The sequence below is a fragment of the Pseudorasbora parva genome, chromosome 1, assembly GCF_024679245.1.
Source record: "Pseudorasbora parva isolate DD20220531a chromosome 1, ASM2467924v1, whole genome shotgun sequence".
Lineage (NCBI taxonomy): Eukaryota > Metazoa > Chordata > Actinopteri > Cypriniformes > Gobionidae > Pseudorasbora > Pseudorasbora parva.
The window spans coordinates 56,757,440-56,774,587 of NC_090172.1; the positions used below are offsets into that span (position 1 = coordinate 56,757,440).

At 36.6% G+C, this 17,148-nt stretch overlaps 2 protein-coding genes across 2 annotated transcripts; one reads left to right on the forward strand and one right to left on the reverse strand.

The window, feature by feature from the left end:
- Positions 1–2,137: 2,137 nt before the first annotated feature.
- Positions 2,138–12,147, reverse strand: snx15 (sorting nexin 15). Its single transcript, XM_067445957.1, has 8 exons — positions 11,913–12,147; positions 11,480–11,515; positions 11,275–11,395; positions 11,002–11,117; positions 7,164–7,512; positions 6,929–7,078; positions 6,640–6,849; positions 2,138–4,701 (listed from the first exon to the last, which is right to left on the reverse strand). The coding sequence occupies exons 1-8, from the start codon at positions 12,012–12,014 to the stop codon at positions 4,589–4,591; spliced, it is 1,197 nt and encodes a 398-aa protein (XP_067302058.1). The 5' UTR covers positions 12,015–12,147; the 3' UTR covers positions 2,138–4,588.
- A 1,201-nt stretch (positions 12,148–13,348) lies between these two features.
- sst5 (somatostatin 5) lies at positions 13,349–17,142 on the forward strand. Its single transcript, XM_067452003.1, has 2 exons — positions 13,349–14,081; positions 15,310–17,142. Exons 1-2 carry the CDS (start codon positions 13,950–13,952, stop codon positions 15,499–15,501), a joined length of 324 nt encoding a protein of 107 aa, XP_067308104.1. The 5' UTR covers positions 13,349–13,949; the 3' UTR covers positions 15,502–17,142.
- The last annotated feature ends 6 nt before the right edge of the window (positions 17,143–17,148 follow it).

Here is a 17,148-nt window from a genome sequence, read left to right on the forward strand (position 1 = left end):
AAAGTGCGTACGACAGCCCTATGGCCCCAAGAGATGTGGATTTATCTGTGCTGATGTCTTGATCTAGTTTATAGGAAACAACAGCAACATCTGGTGGTCTATTCAAACAACTGCGCTCAAACCCATTAAATTATATATATAGGCTGCATTTATTTAATAAAAATGCAGTAAAAAACTTAATACACTGAAATATTATTCTAATGTAAATCAGCTGTTCTCTTTAATATAAAATAAAATGCTATTTATTTATGTGATCAAAGCTGAATTTATTATCATTACTCCAGCCTTCAGTGTCACTAATCCTTCTCATGAGGATTTGATGCTCAGCAAACATTTATGATTATTATCAGTGTTTACAAGTTTTGCTGCTCATGGTGCTGCTTCATTTTTGTGGAAACAACCATACCATTCTAACATTTGTGGTAAAATTAAAAAAGAGAGAAACTACTTTTATTTATCAGACATACATTAAATTGATCACAAGTGATATTTTTAATATTATAAAAGATAATAATTTATTTAATAAATGCAAATAATTGCTGTCCATTGAACTTTCTATTCATCAAAGAATCCAGAAAAATAAAATGTAGGCCTATCATGCTTTCCGCAACATTTTTAAGCAGCACTACTGTCTTCAACATTTTTAAAATAATAATTATAAATGTTTCTTGGTTATAAAATCTCATATAAGAATGATTAGTGAAGGATCATGTGACATTGAAGTCTGGAGTAATGATGGTAAATTCAGCTTTCAGTTTCCATGTAAATAGAGTTGCCCGTGACTTTAAGAGGCGCGCTATCAACCGAGTATAGAGAAAGCTGTCTTTCCCGCCGCCGCGCAGGTAACGCCGGTTCGAATTCCGCTCAGAGCGGGTCAACTAGGATCGGTGAGACCCAGTTAAAGTGTGGGGGACGAAAATACATTTTACTAAGTGCGGGGGACACATCCCCCTCCGTAATCTACGCACATGCACAACCCTCACAAACGTCAAATGGAAGCGCAATCCGCTTTGCACTTGCATTTCCAATGCCTAACACAGTCAACTGTCAATCAGTCCTGAGGGCGGGGTTTATTAATATAATGGGAAAGCAGGCCACGCCCACAAGTGGTGGAAAACAAAGCACCGTTTTCAACTTTATTCATTTCTACAAGGAAAACGGGGAGAAATATCCAATAAATGTAAAAATGAAAAAAACAACTATAGCTGAACGAATATGAATGCAGTTTTTTTTTTATTAAATAAAATGTTTTAAATGCATTAAATGTTGTTAGCTGAAATGAAGCAGAATTCAGATCATCTTCCTTCGAAACGAACATGGCCTGCGATTGAAAGTCACTACTAAATAATGAAATTTTATTTTTTGATTACTTGGATCATGAGTGCAGTCATACACACACCACTCACAGCATGTCATGATTCTACAGATTCTCTGTAACGATGATGATAATAATTGTATGATTTCTTTTTTTTTTCTGGTTGCCAGGTGAACATATAACAATTCTGGATTTTCCACTTTGTTTGAATTTAAATAGTTTAAATCGTAGCCATTTAAATAGGTTTTTTTTTAATTGCCATTTTTTATTGCAAAAACAGCCACATTTCCCGTTTTCCACCACTTGAGAAAGTGGTATACTTTCACTTTCCAACTATATCAAACGCAAATGCAAATCACGCATTTATGTTTCCATTACATCACAACGTATGCATGCACAAATTAAAAAATGCAATTTCAAATACAATTTGCAATTCCTTTTCAATACTGTCTGGAATATCATTCCACACAATACATCAATCCTTCTTCCAAAACACATCTTGTCTTATCCTGATTAGTTATAAGTGTTTACATTTTAGATGTTTTTTTGTGGGAAATTGCATACATTAGTCGCTCAAGTTGCCCCAACTACTTTTTTGGTGTGGGAGTGGCAGAGGTTAGTTGTCACAACGAGTGAAAAATGTTAAGATGGAGCAGCTAAATTTCAAACCTTCGGGGAATCCCCCGTTTTAAACAAACGGCAAACAGAGGAGAGTCTGCTGGCAAAAAGAGCATGAGACAGAGCTCGTAATAAAACAAGAATCAACATTGGCTTGGCGTTTTGGAGATGCTGAGAACCAAGGGATTTGAAATGGTGTAAAAGTGAGGTGATTGCACTTTTTTTATTACTCAACAGGTGAGTAAGGTATTTTATTAAGCACATAAATTGCCATGTAGGAGTTATTTTGTAACGTCATTCATTTAAAAATATAATTATTTGCAATTAATCAAAACAACAACATAAAATATTGCACTAACTTGATAAGACGTCATTACTTTTGGATTTCCATGTGTTCACACAGGTGCCACAAACCATATTCAATCGCACAGTCACGAGGAGCCGAAGCGCAACCAAAACAATGTTCTTCTGCAAAATGCATGCAGTTATGTTTTTAACCACTAGGGCCTTAAAAGTTATAGTGCACAGTCAAATAGCCATTTAGACATTATTTAAATTGAGTATTCTATAGGGTTAATACAATCGACAGCATTGGTGGTAGTGTTGATTATGGTGAGACACTTAAAACAAGTAAATGGGGCTAGGATTTAGAAAAAGAAATGAAGCATTCAATTTTGTAAAGCACTTACATGAATTGTTATGATAAAAGGTGTATTATTTGAGCAGTTAAAGTCTCAAATAAATCAGAAGGATGATTCTTAATTTTTATGGAATATTCGAAAAACTGAGGGTTTAAAGACACTTAAAATCTGAGTAAATGAGGCATATTTTAGTAGCAGACATGTGAAGTATATAATTATAAAAGCACTTACATTAATTATTATACTGAAACATATTATTTGAGCTGTGGAGCTGTTTATGCTGTCATAGCAATAAAGTTACTCTAATCAACGGTTTAGACGAAGTACAAAAAAACCGGCATAAGAGCGATTAATCATATAAACAGTAATACGATTAAGTAATGGGTTTATTATAATGTCTTGGTGCGTAGTGTTGTCTATTGTATTTTATATGATATATATGAACTTTTTCACTGAAACCTAATTTACTTTTTACTTACGGTATAAAATAAATAAACCTGAACCTGAAGTTGTAAAATTGTGAAATAAATTGTTTTTTCCACATTAAAATCATGTCAATGCTAAAGTCTTTGGCTTTACTATTCAAACATAAGTTTTTATTGTTGGGGAGGAAGAAGAACAAGTCAAGAATTAATTTTTGTGGAAATTAAACCCAGAACATTTCTTTAAACTTGTATGAAATGCAGCTTTTCTTGAAAATCTTTTTCAGTTTCAGTTTTTCGCCCAATTTTTCAGTTTTTTGATTTGTTAAAAAAGTTTGAAATATCCAATAAATTTCATTCCACTTCATGATCGTGTCCCACTTGTTGTTGATACTTAACAAAAAATTACAGTTTCATATCATAATGTTCGAAGCCTGAAATGTGGCAAAAGGTCGCAAAGTTCAAGGGGGCCGAATACTTTCACAAGGCACTGTAGCTACAGTCTGGTTCCGGAAGTAAAATTTCTCCATTCTCTGCAACTTACCCTTTAAAGATAGACCTACTGTGAGCTATAAGGTTGTTAATATAAAGTATTTGCTTCTTATGAAACAGTCGGTTAGTTTAGTTTTAATATAATTGTAACAGCAGACTTGGTGATGAAAAACTACATTACCAAAGATTCTGTCCAGAAAATGACACCAATCAGAGTCAAAACATGCCAAAAGATATCTTTAGCGACACACACTCCTATGGAGCAAATTACGTTTTATACATATATAAAATGTATACTTTTAAATGAGTAGTTTTACACTCTGGTTTTAATTTGATTATGCGGTTCACAATGCTTCAAGGGATTGTAGTTCTTTCCATCACTAAAACTATTAAGTACAGTCTTGTAACTTTTTATGTTTGGCCAACGAATAATTTTAGCTTCAAATCCAAGTTTGTAGTGTTGTAATGCACCTCGTAGCTGATTGGCTTGGTTTATGGCTTATAATGATTTAACAAAGACTTTTGAACACATTGAATATCCTGTTCCCCCCTGAAAATATAATTTTACAAATGTAAAATGGGTTGAGAATGCCATTTTATATTTATATTACTTTACAAAACAGGCAGATTCCATTGAAAAGGCAATGTCTTCATTGAGACAACAGTCATTTACACAACGACTTCATTTAGACAAAATCTGGATTAAAGAAAATTGAATAGCCTTAAAGACATTTCCAGTTCCTTAGGATCAGACAGTATTAGATGATCACGGTAAAATAGTGTAAAATCAAGTAAAAATCACTTGGTCTTACAGTGCAGGGAGTGTAGTGCTGTTGGACACATCCATTTGGATGGTACTACTACAAGTGTACCTATTTGAGTGAGCGGGAAGGTAAGTGTGGGAGTCAAGTGTGTGTGTGTGTTGACCGTGTGGGTGGTCGGCGAGTTGCACTTAAGTGAAACCGTGGTGGAATTGTTTCGATGTGTGTATGTGTTAGTCAAAACTCAGTTCATGAGGGCGGATATGTGGGAGTGTGCTTGGGTATCCCAGGTTTGATGAAGCTTGAGTTAGTGTGTATGTGTGTGTTTAAATCGTTTCTCTATGTATTGTGGTCGTGAGTGGGAGTCTGTATAGATAGAAGTCTCTCCGCAAGCTCTAGGACTTCAGCAATCTTCCTCTTCACTGCTTCTCTCCTCTTCAAATCTACATCTCCTAGCGGGAGAGAATGAGTAATAGAGAGAGAAGAGAAAAAGGGTAGAACAAAGGGATGCTGTGAGGTTTAGTTTCAACCTACCATTTAATTAATTTGCATTGCATCCAAAAAGAGCTCATTTTCTGCTTCGAGGAAAAAAATCATTGCATGTAATGTCCTTGTGTTGAGAGCTACTCTGCTCTTTCCTCTCGAATAATTGAATCACGTCAGGGTCATTCTGACCACAGTTAATTGACATTTGTATGATTTAGGGTCTGTAATCTGCATAAGGGGCCAGTTTTTCAATTTTGTTTTTACTTAGATAGAAAACAAGAATAAAATCCTACAATGTTTACTAAAACAGCAGTGATTTGGTCATGCAATTTATTGAAAAATATTCCTGTTTTTTTTTTTTTTTTCAAAGAAATTAAGGCTTTTATTTAGCAAGGATATATTAAATTGATCAAAGTGACAGTAAAGAGCTTTAAGGGTGTGTTCACACTTACTGATCAGTTCGCTTAATTCGTCCAGCCCAAAAAAACCCCCTAAATATTTAGTACTGGTCCGCTCAGCGTTTAAATTGTCATTTTAACACAGACCCTAAAGCATAGGGATATGTTCACAACCTGATTGGTTGGCTTTTATTACGTACATTTCATGACAGACATTACTGAACATCCAAATCAATGGTGTGTGCTGGGATAAATGTATCTGTTGTGTGTGCGTAGCTACATATGATGGTATTTTGACCAGTTGAGAACTCGTGAAGATATTATTATACATTTTAATTATACAAAAAAGCAGCAGGGATCCCTCCGTCACACACACTAATGAAGATCTGCTGCGAGGAGATGTGGTTCTGACGCCTCACGCCTGTACCGAACTGTGGTGGACAATATCGCTACTAAGACGATAAAAAACAGGTATGAGAGAGCATTGTCCTTTTTAGGGTCACATCTTGTGACATCACGTCTTATTTTTGTTTTGTTTACATTTCTTTGGTCAATGCTGCGTTCATATTTCATTCGAACCGCACCAGTTTGTTTGGTCACACCTGGGTTCGGATGGCAGCGTTCACACGTATTCAAATGAACCGCACTAACAGAGCAATCGCACCAGAGTTTGTTTTAATCGAATCAAACATGCCAACCGTGAACACACCCTAAAATGTTACAAACAGTGTTGGGGTGTTGCATTAAAGTAACGCAAATTATGTAATCAGATGACTTTTTTTCAAAAACGAGCAACAAAAATGTAATGTAATTTTTCAAACAAGTAATGCAAGTTACTTTATTTTCCTATTTATGGACTGACATCTCTCCTGTCCACATGTTGAGAGTAATCATGAGTAAGTGCAGAGGCGTTATGTAAACATGATGGTTATTGTCGTTCTAGACTAAATATGAGCATTCATTTACTTGCATTGCATTCATCTCATTTCCACAAAAATTTGTATTTTCAAAATGACAAACAAGCAAGCCCAGCTCAGAGGAGAAAAAGTAAAACAAAATGTAATGCAATGCATTACTTTTCATAAAAAGTAACTAAATTAGTTACTTTTTAGAGAGTGATGCAATTTTGTATTGCATTACTTTTAATAGTAACTATAGTATTTCGTAACACTGGCTAAAAAATATTTATATTTCAAATAAATGCCGTCCATCGTAAAACCACAATATTACAGAGACTTTCAAAAACACAATGAAAGTAGTGCATCTATTTCGCATTGTAAACTACATTTTTTGCACACTTGTTTTAACTTCAAGCAAATTGATCTTGAAAATCAAGTCAAGAAAATGCATTGTGAGATATTATATTCCCAACAGTGTGCTTTGTTGAATACTGCACATATTAACACATTTGCACAGTATACATATATATATACTGTATATACACTGCAGAAAGCAGCAGTTTGTTAGTATGTTACTATCACAAACAGCCTCCTTGCCTTGCCTTACCTTGCACGCCTTTCATAAATATATCGACAGCCATCCTGTATCGTTGCACTGCTGCGCTGTAATCCCCCTCTCTCTCTCGTTCCTGGGCGGCAGTCAGCTCTTCGTTGGCCTGGTACACATAGCTCACATCTTCACCAGACTCAGTCCCATTTGGACCAGTTAGAGGGACAGACAGGAGTTGAGTGTGGCTGGGTGATCCGTATGGATGATCTGAGGCATTGAATGAAGTGATGAGAGTGAGGTTTGCATAATTAAAAAAAAAAAAAAAAAACTCTGCAGACTTCCCTACCTTCTTTGGCACATGGGTCAAATATAGCGAGGTCTGTATCTGAAAGCGGAGGCGGAGCCTTGTCTGAATGTTCCTCCAATCCAGAATCAAACAGCGAATCAAACTCCTCTAAGTGGTCGAGTGGAGAATCTGGAATTTCAAGCGAGGCATCTGGAAGATGAAGAGCAGGAATGGAGAAATTGGCCATTGAATAGAAATAGAACAGAAACAGGATAAAATATGAGGATAAACTAACGTGTTGTAGCATCTGTAGCAGCGGCACATCGGTCTGTGCCGTTATTTTGATGCGTTGCTATGTCAGTGTCGCTCGCTTTTTCTGTCACTCCCTGTATTTCTGTTTCTGGTTGTGTTTGTTGTGTAAAGCTGCTTTCCGTGTCGACAGAAAAGGCCTCGACTGCTATCTCTGGCTGGGCTAGATCTGTCAGTCTTTGGTTGGACTCCAGCTCCTGGGCTGGGATAGGAGCATCCCTCCCCGTCTCCTCTTCAGCCAGCAGCTCAGCGTTCCTCTCAGGTAGGGGAATAAGAGGAGGCGGAAGAGACGTGGAAATAGCAGCTGTCTCCAGTGGTCTTCTCACTTCTCCTCCCTGACAGAGGAAAAAATGAACAAACCCATAAATAAACATTCACAAAAATACAGCACACAAGTCACATATGGACAGTGTTACCACAGTTACTTTGGAAAAGTAATCTGATTACTGATTACTCCTTTAAAAAGTAACTTACTTAGCTACATATGTGCAATAGCGGACTATATTGGACATTATTGGACCATGTGCAGTAATGAATGATCCACATGGGTAAAAATGTGTCTTAAAATTTGGCTAATTGGCCCGGGGGACACATGATCTTTGTGCACTAAGTTGTGTTTTTAGTGTATTTATTATATTATGGACTTAATGTATATTTTTGTATTAATTGTTTTTATGCTGCAAATTAGATTGTTCCAACATGATTTCATTGTTTAAACATTTACTATGACAATAAAGATCTAATCTAATCTAGTTACTTTACAGATTACTTGATTTTAAAAGTAACTAAGTAAGATTACAAGTTACTTTATTAGTTACATTCAGCAGTTCCCGACAACACCCCTGCCGCCTCAACATAGAAATGACAACCGTTTTTGCCAACACTTTTTATTGGACGTGCATCTTTAACAGTAACGTCACCAATATATCTCCTGAAATTTTAGGTTGAAATTAAAAAACATTTCCTGAAAAAATACTCTCGCCGAGATGCAAGAAGAAAGCAAAAATATTTTAAAAAATGTTTTACTAAGAAAAATGACTAAAATAGTAACTCACAGTGATTTGGAGAAGTTACTTTAATCTGATTACTGGTTTGGAAATAGTAACGCGTTAGATTACTCGTTACTGGAAAAAAGTAGTCCGATTAGAGTAACATGTTACTAGTTACTAAGTATAATTTTAGAGTGATTTTATCTCACGATGGCCTACCAACAGAGGTTATTGCTGACTTACAGCCAAAACATTGACCTAAAATCACCCAATCTGCAGCATATCAGTCGCACATGAATAGTTTTTTTTAATTACGTGTGTACATTAATTGATACTTCAAATGCTATCTGTAATGTTTAGAATTGTTTTTAGAAATCGCCATGATTGGTCGCTGCCAACACAGGTAACTGACACAATACAGATTTAATTATGTACGCAATTATGCAGGAAATTTTAAGCATGAACATATATCTAGGATTATTAGCAGAAAGTAATTCGAATACACATTAAATATTACAATACATACTAAATTGTAGTGTTGTAGTACTTTTTTTTTGAAGGTCTTGTTTAAAAACATTATTTATGCATTTGTAATTTACTAACTCAGATGCATCTTCTTTACCACCTCTGCAGTGCAATGATTATTGTTGTTGTTAATGATTTCATTTGACTGGTAGCAGCTCTATATAGTGTCTTATTCTAATATTTATTGATTAAAAGTAAGTTTCTCAGGCGGTAATGTGGATCTTTTATGAATTTAAGGAGTGCTGGTCTGGTCTAGGTCTTGACTCGGTCTCGTCCTGCTTTGGTCTCAACACACATTGGTCTTGGTCTCGGATTAGGTGGTCATTAAGCCTGTTCACGTGCTTGTCAGACAAGTAAATCGGTCATTCACTTGTCCAAAAAAAAAAAAAGAAAAAAAAAAGTGTCAAATATAATTTAGTGTAAATAAAATTTATTCTGAAGCAATATTCTCACCAGTGTTCAGTCAGCTTAAGTCTGCATATTTGTGATATTTTAACTTTTACTTGTCCGGTCGTGCGAATAAAATTCTCTTTGACTTACCCCTTCGAAAAAATTCACTGGTCCCGGACAAGCGTTAATGTCAAGCCCTGACTTGCACTAAATATTAAAAACATTTACCATAATTTTGCTCGTAACAACGATAAATGCTAGAAAATAAGAAATCCATATGCAGTCAGTGCATTTTGTCTATATTTCCTGACATCTTTTTGTTGACCAACATCCACTTCAGACTGTTGGAAACCACAAGTCAGCTCAAATGCCTTACAAAGTATACATTTGTATTCATAATTTATTATATCATTTGTGATAAAAATGTTGAGGTGTCCTGTCTGTCAGCTGATCTGATATTTGCTAATGTAATAAAGATGATTAAGCAGGGGAAATTCCTGACTTTAAACCAATAACAAATTAAATGTTTAAGACATTTTGCGTTGTAAGAATGTACAGGGAGACTTCAGATATAAAAATGACTCGTTAGGTAATGTTTTCAGATGATTTCCTATTCATTCAATAGAATGTGAGGGAATACTAATGTGACGGCACGGTGGCTTCAATCCAGTCATTCATAAAGATCAGTGGTTAGTGCCCATTATGAACTTTGATAAGAGCAATATTTATTTTATGTTCCACCTAAACAACACCTGAGGATGAGTAACATTAACATTAAAAAACATTGTCAGTCCAAATTATAGTCCAATATTGTGTTGTCTGTAGGCATACGGCAATATATATATATATATATATATATAGTTTAATATTCACAGATCAGGCATAACATTATGACTGGTGAAGAAAATAACACACTGATTATCTCTTAATCACGGCATTGTTAGTGGGTCGGATATATTAGGCAGCAAGTGAACATTTTGTCCTCAAAGTTAATGTGTTAGAAGCTGGAAAATAAGGATTTAAGCAATTTTGACAAGAGCCAAATTGTGATGGCTAGGTCAGAGCATCTCCAAAACTGCAGCTCTTGTGGGATGTTCCAGGTCTGCAGTGGTCAGTATCTATCAAAAGTGCTCCAAGGATGAAACAGTGGTGAACTGATGACAGGGTCATGGGCGGCCAAGGCTCATTGATGCACGTGGAGAGCGAAGGCTGGCCCATGTAGTTCGATCAAACAGACGAGCTACTATAGCTCAGATTGCTCAAGAAGTTAATGCTGGTTCTGATAGAAAGGTGTCAAGAATACACAGTACATCACAGTTGGTTGCGTATGGGGCTGCATAGCCATAGACCAGTCAGGATGCCACGTGTGTGTCGCTTACCTGGGGAACACATGGCACCAGGGTGCACTATGGGAAGAAGACATGCCGGCGGAGGCAGTGTGATGCTTTGGCCTATGTTTTGCTGGGACACCTTGGGTCCTGCCATCCATGTGGATGTTATTTTGACATGTACCACCTATCTAAGCATTGTTGCAGACCATGTACACCTTTCATGGAAACGGTATTCTCTGGTGGCTGTGGCCTCTTTCGGCAGGATAATGTGCCCTGACACAAAGCAAAAATGGTTCATGAACGGTTTGAGGAGCACAACAATGAGTTTGAGTTGTTGACTTGCCCTCCGAATTCCCCAGATCTCAATTCAATAGAGCATCTGTGGGATGAGTTGGACAAACAAGTCTGATCCATGGAGGCCCCACCTCAGAACTTAAAGGATCTGCTGCTGACATCTTGGTGCCAGATACCACAGCACACCTTCAGGGGTCTAGTGGAGTCCATGACTCGATGGGTCAGGGCTGTTTTGGCAGCAGAAGGGAGACCAACACAATATTATTGTTACATCTGATAGGTGTATATGTCTTACCCTGAAGAAATCTTTGAGTTGAGGGCTGTTGTACAGAGCAGGAATGTTTGTAGTGAAGAGCAGCATGGACTCGGCTGCTTTCCTCCTCTCTTCAATCACAGCATCATCAAAGCGCCCTGTGAGAGCGAGAAATACAGAGAGAGCGGTGGGAGAAGTTAGAGAAGTACAAATAAGCTGACTTATAGCATCAAGTCATAGACATGTAATTCTTAAACCCAGGTGGTGGGAAATAAAGTGACAAAATTCCCACAAATGTTTGCATCATGACCTTACCAAAAACCTGCGCTCGTGGAAAAGGGGGAAACTCTTCTAGCCGTCTGAACAGGTTCCTATGAGTGTACGCCAGTTCTCCGTGTAATTTCTTCAGCTCAGAGTACCTCTTCCACACCACAACCTGCCAGTCAAACCAACAATGAGTCCAGCACAGCTCCAGACATGAATGTATGCAAACATACAGGGCAAGGGATGGTGACCATACCTCTTTAACATTCTCCGGCTGTGTCTTTGATACAAACTGTGGAAAAAGAGACAGACAAATTAACCCACATGACACCAAAGGAAGAGGATTTGAAAGGGCTGATTATTTGAAGCATGAATAAGGAAGGTTATGAGATTTGTGCATGAGGCACTGGAGTCACGTGATCTTTCTCCAGCTTCTTTAAATCACGAGTTTCACAGAAAACCAGATAAATAGACCGAGGGTAATAGTTATTAACCCTCCATGTGAGGCTTAGTGTGTCTTTTGTTTTTATGTTTAATAGTATATCATAAATATTAGTCCGTTCCAAACATAAAAACTCAGATATCTGAGGTCAAAACTATGTCATATCCATTATTTCTCTCTGTGATACTGAGATGTAAATATGAACATGTAACTTAGTAAGTTATATTACAGTGCTAACGTTACTCACCCTTGCGGTCACTTTATATTCCGTGTGTCCTTTCTCGTGTGTGCGTGGATCTGTCACAGTAAAGAAGCGGTAATATTCTTCTGTTTTAGACTTTCGAGACATCACTGTCAGAAAAATATGTTTAAATTTGTAATAACATAAATGTGAGGGCAGAATCAAGCGGTCGTGACTGGTACTGCGTTGGACTGTTGACAGATTTGAAGTTACTTCCTGCTTTGTGACAGGCGCATGCGCAAACTGATAACGTCGCTGCTTTTACATCCCTTCAAAATAAAAGTCATGTCATTTTTGTCATGTTTGCAAGTCATGTTTGCAGGTGAAGATTTTTGTGTGGTGTTTACAACCAATGTGCTGATGATGATGAATGACTCTGACCCAGTTGTGGATCAACAGCATGTTGGCTGAGACATCAATGGATATTTGTATGAGTGTAAAGTCTACAGTCACTGAAGACAAATCTGCCCTCTTTTCAAAACCTTTTTGCTTTTGGAAAGAATAACCTAATTCTGTGTCTATGAAAGGGGAATGTATTTATAGCCTTTTTAAATTGTATCAAACTATTGTGAACTTGTCATTTAGTAAAATTACTGACAGATCTGATTATCAAAAATAATAATTTTAGTGGAATCAGAAAGTGTTTATGTTGCAGCCTTAAGCTAAAATGCTTTTAATTATTATTTTTTTCTCACACCAAAACAGATGTGATAACTTTACAAACGTATTAAATAATATATTTTTTTAAATAAAAGGGGAAAAATAAGAAATCCATCCATCCACCCATTTTTTACTGCAATATCAAAAATAAAACAGAACTCATCACTGATTTTGTCATTTAAAATTATTTTAATTCTGTTACCGTCAAACAATGTGGACAGTACATAATTAACAGTAACACTACTTTATAAAGACATCTGTTTTTTGTTGAAAGTAAAAAAAAAAAAAAAAGGAAGTAACTTGTATTTGGCAAGCAGTGAATTATTAAAATTGAATGTGTTTTCAAGAAGACTCTGGGAAAAATGTCCTTGATCATTTTATAAGGTCCAATTGAAAACTCATTTCCACTCATCTAAACTACATTAGATGGGACACGTAACTGCGAGACATTAGTCATCTGTCACAAAAAAGCAAACAATACTATCAAACTCTAAAGATAATTATTTCATGCATATTAAACCAAGGATGAGCTGGGCGTCATTTAGGTGCCCAGCGTGTTGCCCATAGCTCTGACATGCTGACCTCTCTCTTGTAAATGTTAATGGCCACCCATTGAGACGGCCAAGTCTGAGTAGTTGCCCTCTGATACCTCAAAGTCCTGGTTCATGTGGGTTAAGAAATGGGTGAGATTTAGAGGTGCATATTTTCTAATATCAGCCACACCATGAGTATCAGATTTTATATATATATATATATATATGTATGTGTGTGTGTGTGTGTATTGTAATGCAGTCATCTATATCACCAGAGATGGAGGATGGTGTGAAGTAATGACTAAGCAGACCAATTAACATTTGAGTCACTTCGCATCATTAATTCCTCTGTCTAATGAGGACCTCATAGTGAGAACAAGACACAGAAATGCACGGCTCTCCAAATCTCAAGTGACACCACACGCCTTACAGGAGCACGATCGTATTATCACCCTGCTATAACTAGTTCATTAGTGCCTCGCCACTGAAGTTAATAACACTTTCGCCTGTCAGACATGAGGATATTTATGTTCTAGATGGTCGATTTCTAAATGACATATTATTGCAAATAACATAACATTTACATGGCTTCTGGTGCAAAAGTAACACCTTGGTGTGACCTTATCAAACATCTTTCCTACTGAGTCTGAGAGTCCCTTCCCTTGCACAAATGTCTCCTCACCCTTTACCCCTGCTCCTGTACACCTACACGACCACCTTCATCATCCTTCATGGTTATGTTTCGACCAATAACTTCTCTGTAATGGAGCCCAGGATCCCACCTTTGGTGCCTATATAAGCTTGTCACCCTTAAAGTGCTCTAAAGGCAGTGTTTTTACAGTGCTGTAAGATGTTTTCCCAGTTACAGGTGGTCGTGGTGACTCTATCGGTCTCTTTGCTGCTGCACAGCGTCAGTCCAGCACCCAGAGGAGACATGCTGCTCCAGATGTTACGATCTGAAGTGGAACCCAAGGAGAACGAGGTAGAACTCAAGTTTATGCAGTTTGTTTTGATTGTTATGTCTGTGTGGAAATGGAGAAAATAATGGTAAAACTTTACAATAAGATCCCAATTGTTAAAAATGAGTTAATGCATTAACAAAAAATAACAATGATCAATACTGTGTTTACAATGATCATTTGTTACTGTGTTTATTAATATATAATATGCTGTGCTGCTTGAAAATATGTGAAATGCTTGCAGAATATGTGAATAATTTTAACAAAATAAGAGGGATCATACAAAATGCATGTTTTTTTATTTAGCACTGTCCTGAATAAGATATTTTTACATAAAATATGGTTACATATAGTCCACAAGAAAGAAAAACAGCTGAAATTATAAAAATTACCCCGTACAAAAGTTTGCATCCCCTTGATTTGTTCAAGTGGTTCCCTGGATGATCCACGGCTGTTTTGTGTTGTAATGGTTGCTCACGAGTCTCTTGTTTGTCCTGAGCAGTTAAACTGACCAATGTTCTTCAGAAAAATCCTTCAGGTCTACATTCTTCCGTTTTCTAGCATCTTTTGCATATTTGGACCCTCCATCTATGATTTTGAAATCCATCTTTTCACACTGGGTACGATTGAGGGACTCAAACACAACTATTAAAAATATTCAAACATTCACTGATGCTCCAGAAGGAATAAATTAAGAGGTTTAAAACTTTTAAACAGGAATTCAACAATTGATTGGAATAAATATCCCTTCTTTTTTTTTTTTTTAATTCAAAAGCTACAGAAGATACTTACGTTTCCCAGATGAAATTACCCTGATTTTCAAATTCAAAAAGTTTTCACCCGGCACCAGGCTGGTTTTATGAGAGGAGCAGATAGTCTAGCATTTGTCATAATTAGACGTGCTTGCTTTTGTCATGGTTATAACACTCTCTTAAATTGACTTCGACTTTAATGAGATTTTGGCCAAATTACAGAAAAAACAGAGCACCATAATCGGAAATTCGCTGGTCAAAAAAGTCAATTTGAGCGTGATTATGGTCAAATGTTAATATTATGATGACATGCAACTTTGATAACGCAGTGCTTATCTTACTTAGAAGATAGTTTTCCTATTTCCTGAAAAGCATGCTTATTTTGGAGATATCCGGTTTCCCGCCCGACAGCGACGAAATGGAACCCTATTGTAAACTTCAAATTACAATCAATTTTTTCTTGAAAAGCTTTTGAATCTTCATTCTTTTCTCTCTTCAGCTTCAGGATCTCTTCCGTTGGCTCCTTCTGAAGCAACTTTCTGAGTCGGTGGCACCTGAGGAGAAAGATGCTCTTGAAAGCGTCGACGATCTTGACGTTCACAATGAAGTGGTTCGGCAGATTCCGCTCACCCACCGAGAACGGAAAACAGGCTGTCGGAATTTTTACTGGAAGACCTTCACGTCCTGTTAGTAGTCAACTTGCTTGATATATATAAAAAAAATCTCACCTGAAACCCTTTCAACATTGTCATAATGGTGTAGGCATCAATATTAGTTGATGTTTTAGAGGATTTCTGGTCCTGTGCATTTTTACCTTATGCCTGTAAATTATGGATTGTAATAACCAATCTATATTATCTTCAGTTTCCCCTTCTCTTTATAATACTATAACAATGTTCTTACAAATCACCAGCACACATACAGACAGTAATACTAGCCTACTACAGTACAAAAAAAAGAGTCTAACTCCTTTTGTCTAGTATTGATTTTATGCACTGTATGTGGCCTATGGTATAAAATTTGTGTCATGTGGTGTTATTGGGATTGGTAGTTAGTGATGTGATTTTAAACTGGAAAAAAAAAATCTTGCTCGATAGGTTATGTTGACCTTACAACAGTGTCGTTGGATTGCAAGCGCTCTGTAATAAAGTGTGATCAGGGAAACGGTCAGGTGGGATTGGCTCTATAGAATGTAATACAAAAAGCAAACACATTTTTTGGTATATTTTTCTTTCTTTCACAGTTCATCAAATCATAAATCGGAAACAACAGTCGGTACAAAAACTAGAAATCAATAGACATATGCTGTAAAAACATTGGATTTATAAAGCAGATCTTTTTGTCTCCCTATAATCAACATGGGGGAACAATGCAAAGTCATCCAAACAAGCCCTGAAATAAACTGACAGCTTACAAAGTATATAAGCCATTAAAACAAACCGTGCAGTATCAGGGGCACTTTATCAATTAGTGATCAATGACAATGATGACAGTTTTCTGGCAGCAAATTGATCAGATGGACTACATTTGAACCATCTTACAAAATATTCCAGACAAATCAATAAATAAAGCATGCAACCATCTGACCCACTATATGCTTATTGTAACGTATGTCGGAGCAAACACTAATACTTAATAATTTTGCTTCGGACAATCAACACCTTTTTGTATAATGGCATTAAGTAATGGATGCTTGGTGTTGAACATTATTCAAATAACAGATCATTAAAATGCATTTTGACACAAAATAAAGCCAATACAGGAAAAAAAGAGATGTAAAAAAATAAAGCCAATCAGTAACAATCTGTGTGCACAAAAGTCAACAATCTGAAGTGAAAGTTTTAACCTTCTAGTAACCTTCATTCCACTTATCTTCTGTTAGTCAATAATCTGTGTATATTTAGTAACAAAATTGCGACTAATTCTAATAGTTCACATTTGTCACTCTTCTAACCTAGTAGATTCCTTCCCTAATCGCTCACTGTTTCTCTCACTATTCAAACTCTCTGCCAAAACCAAACCACTGACCAGAAAACTCAACTACATGACTGCAGCTCAACACACACCTGTCCAGAGATTTCCTTCATGGAAATGTTTGTGGTATACACCGACCCTTTATTCCTATTGGACAACACACTGTTAACAACTTTAAAGGGATAGTTCACCCAAAAATGGAAATTCGCTCATTTACTCACCCTCATGTCGTTCAAAACGCGCAAGACTTTCGTTCATCTTCAAAACACAAATGAAGATCTTTTTAATGAAATCTGAGAGACTTCTGTCCCTCCAATGATGACAGCTACACAACTACCACTGACGCTTCAAAAAGTTCACAAAG

Excerpts from the sequence above, each read along its gene's own strand:
- snx15 (XM_067445957.1), bottom strand. The coding sequence starts at position 12,014 with ATGTCTCGAAAGTCTAAAACAGAAGAATATTACCGCTTCTTTACTGTG. Across the intron at positions 7,079-7,163 it reads TGCTACAGATGCTACAACAC|ATGCCTCGCTTGAAATTCCA; the intron begins GTTAGTTTATCC and ends TTCATCTTCCAG. Across the intron at positions 6,850-6,928 it reads TGACCCATGTGCCAAAGAAG|ATCATCCATACGGATCACCC; the intron begins GTAGGGAAGTCT and ends TCAATGCCTCAG.
- sst5 (XM_067452003.1), top strand. The coding sequence starts at position 13,950 with ATGTTTTCCCAGTTACAGGTGGTCGTGGTGACTCTATCGGTCTCTTTG. Across the intron at positions 14,082-15,309 it reads TGGAACCCAAGGAGAACGAG|CTTCAGGATCTCTTCCGTTG; the intron begins GTAGAACTCAAG and ends TTCTCTCTTCAG.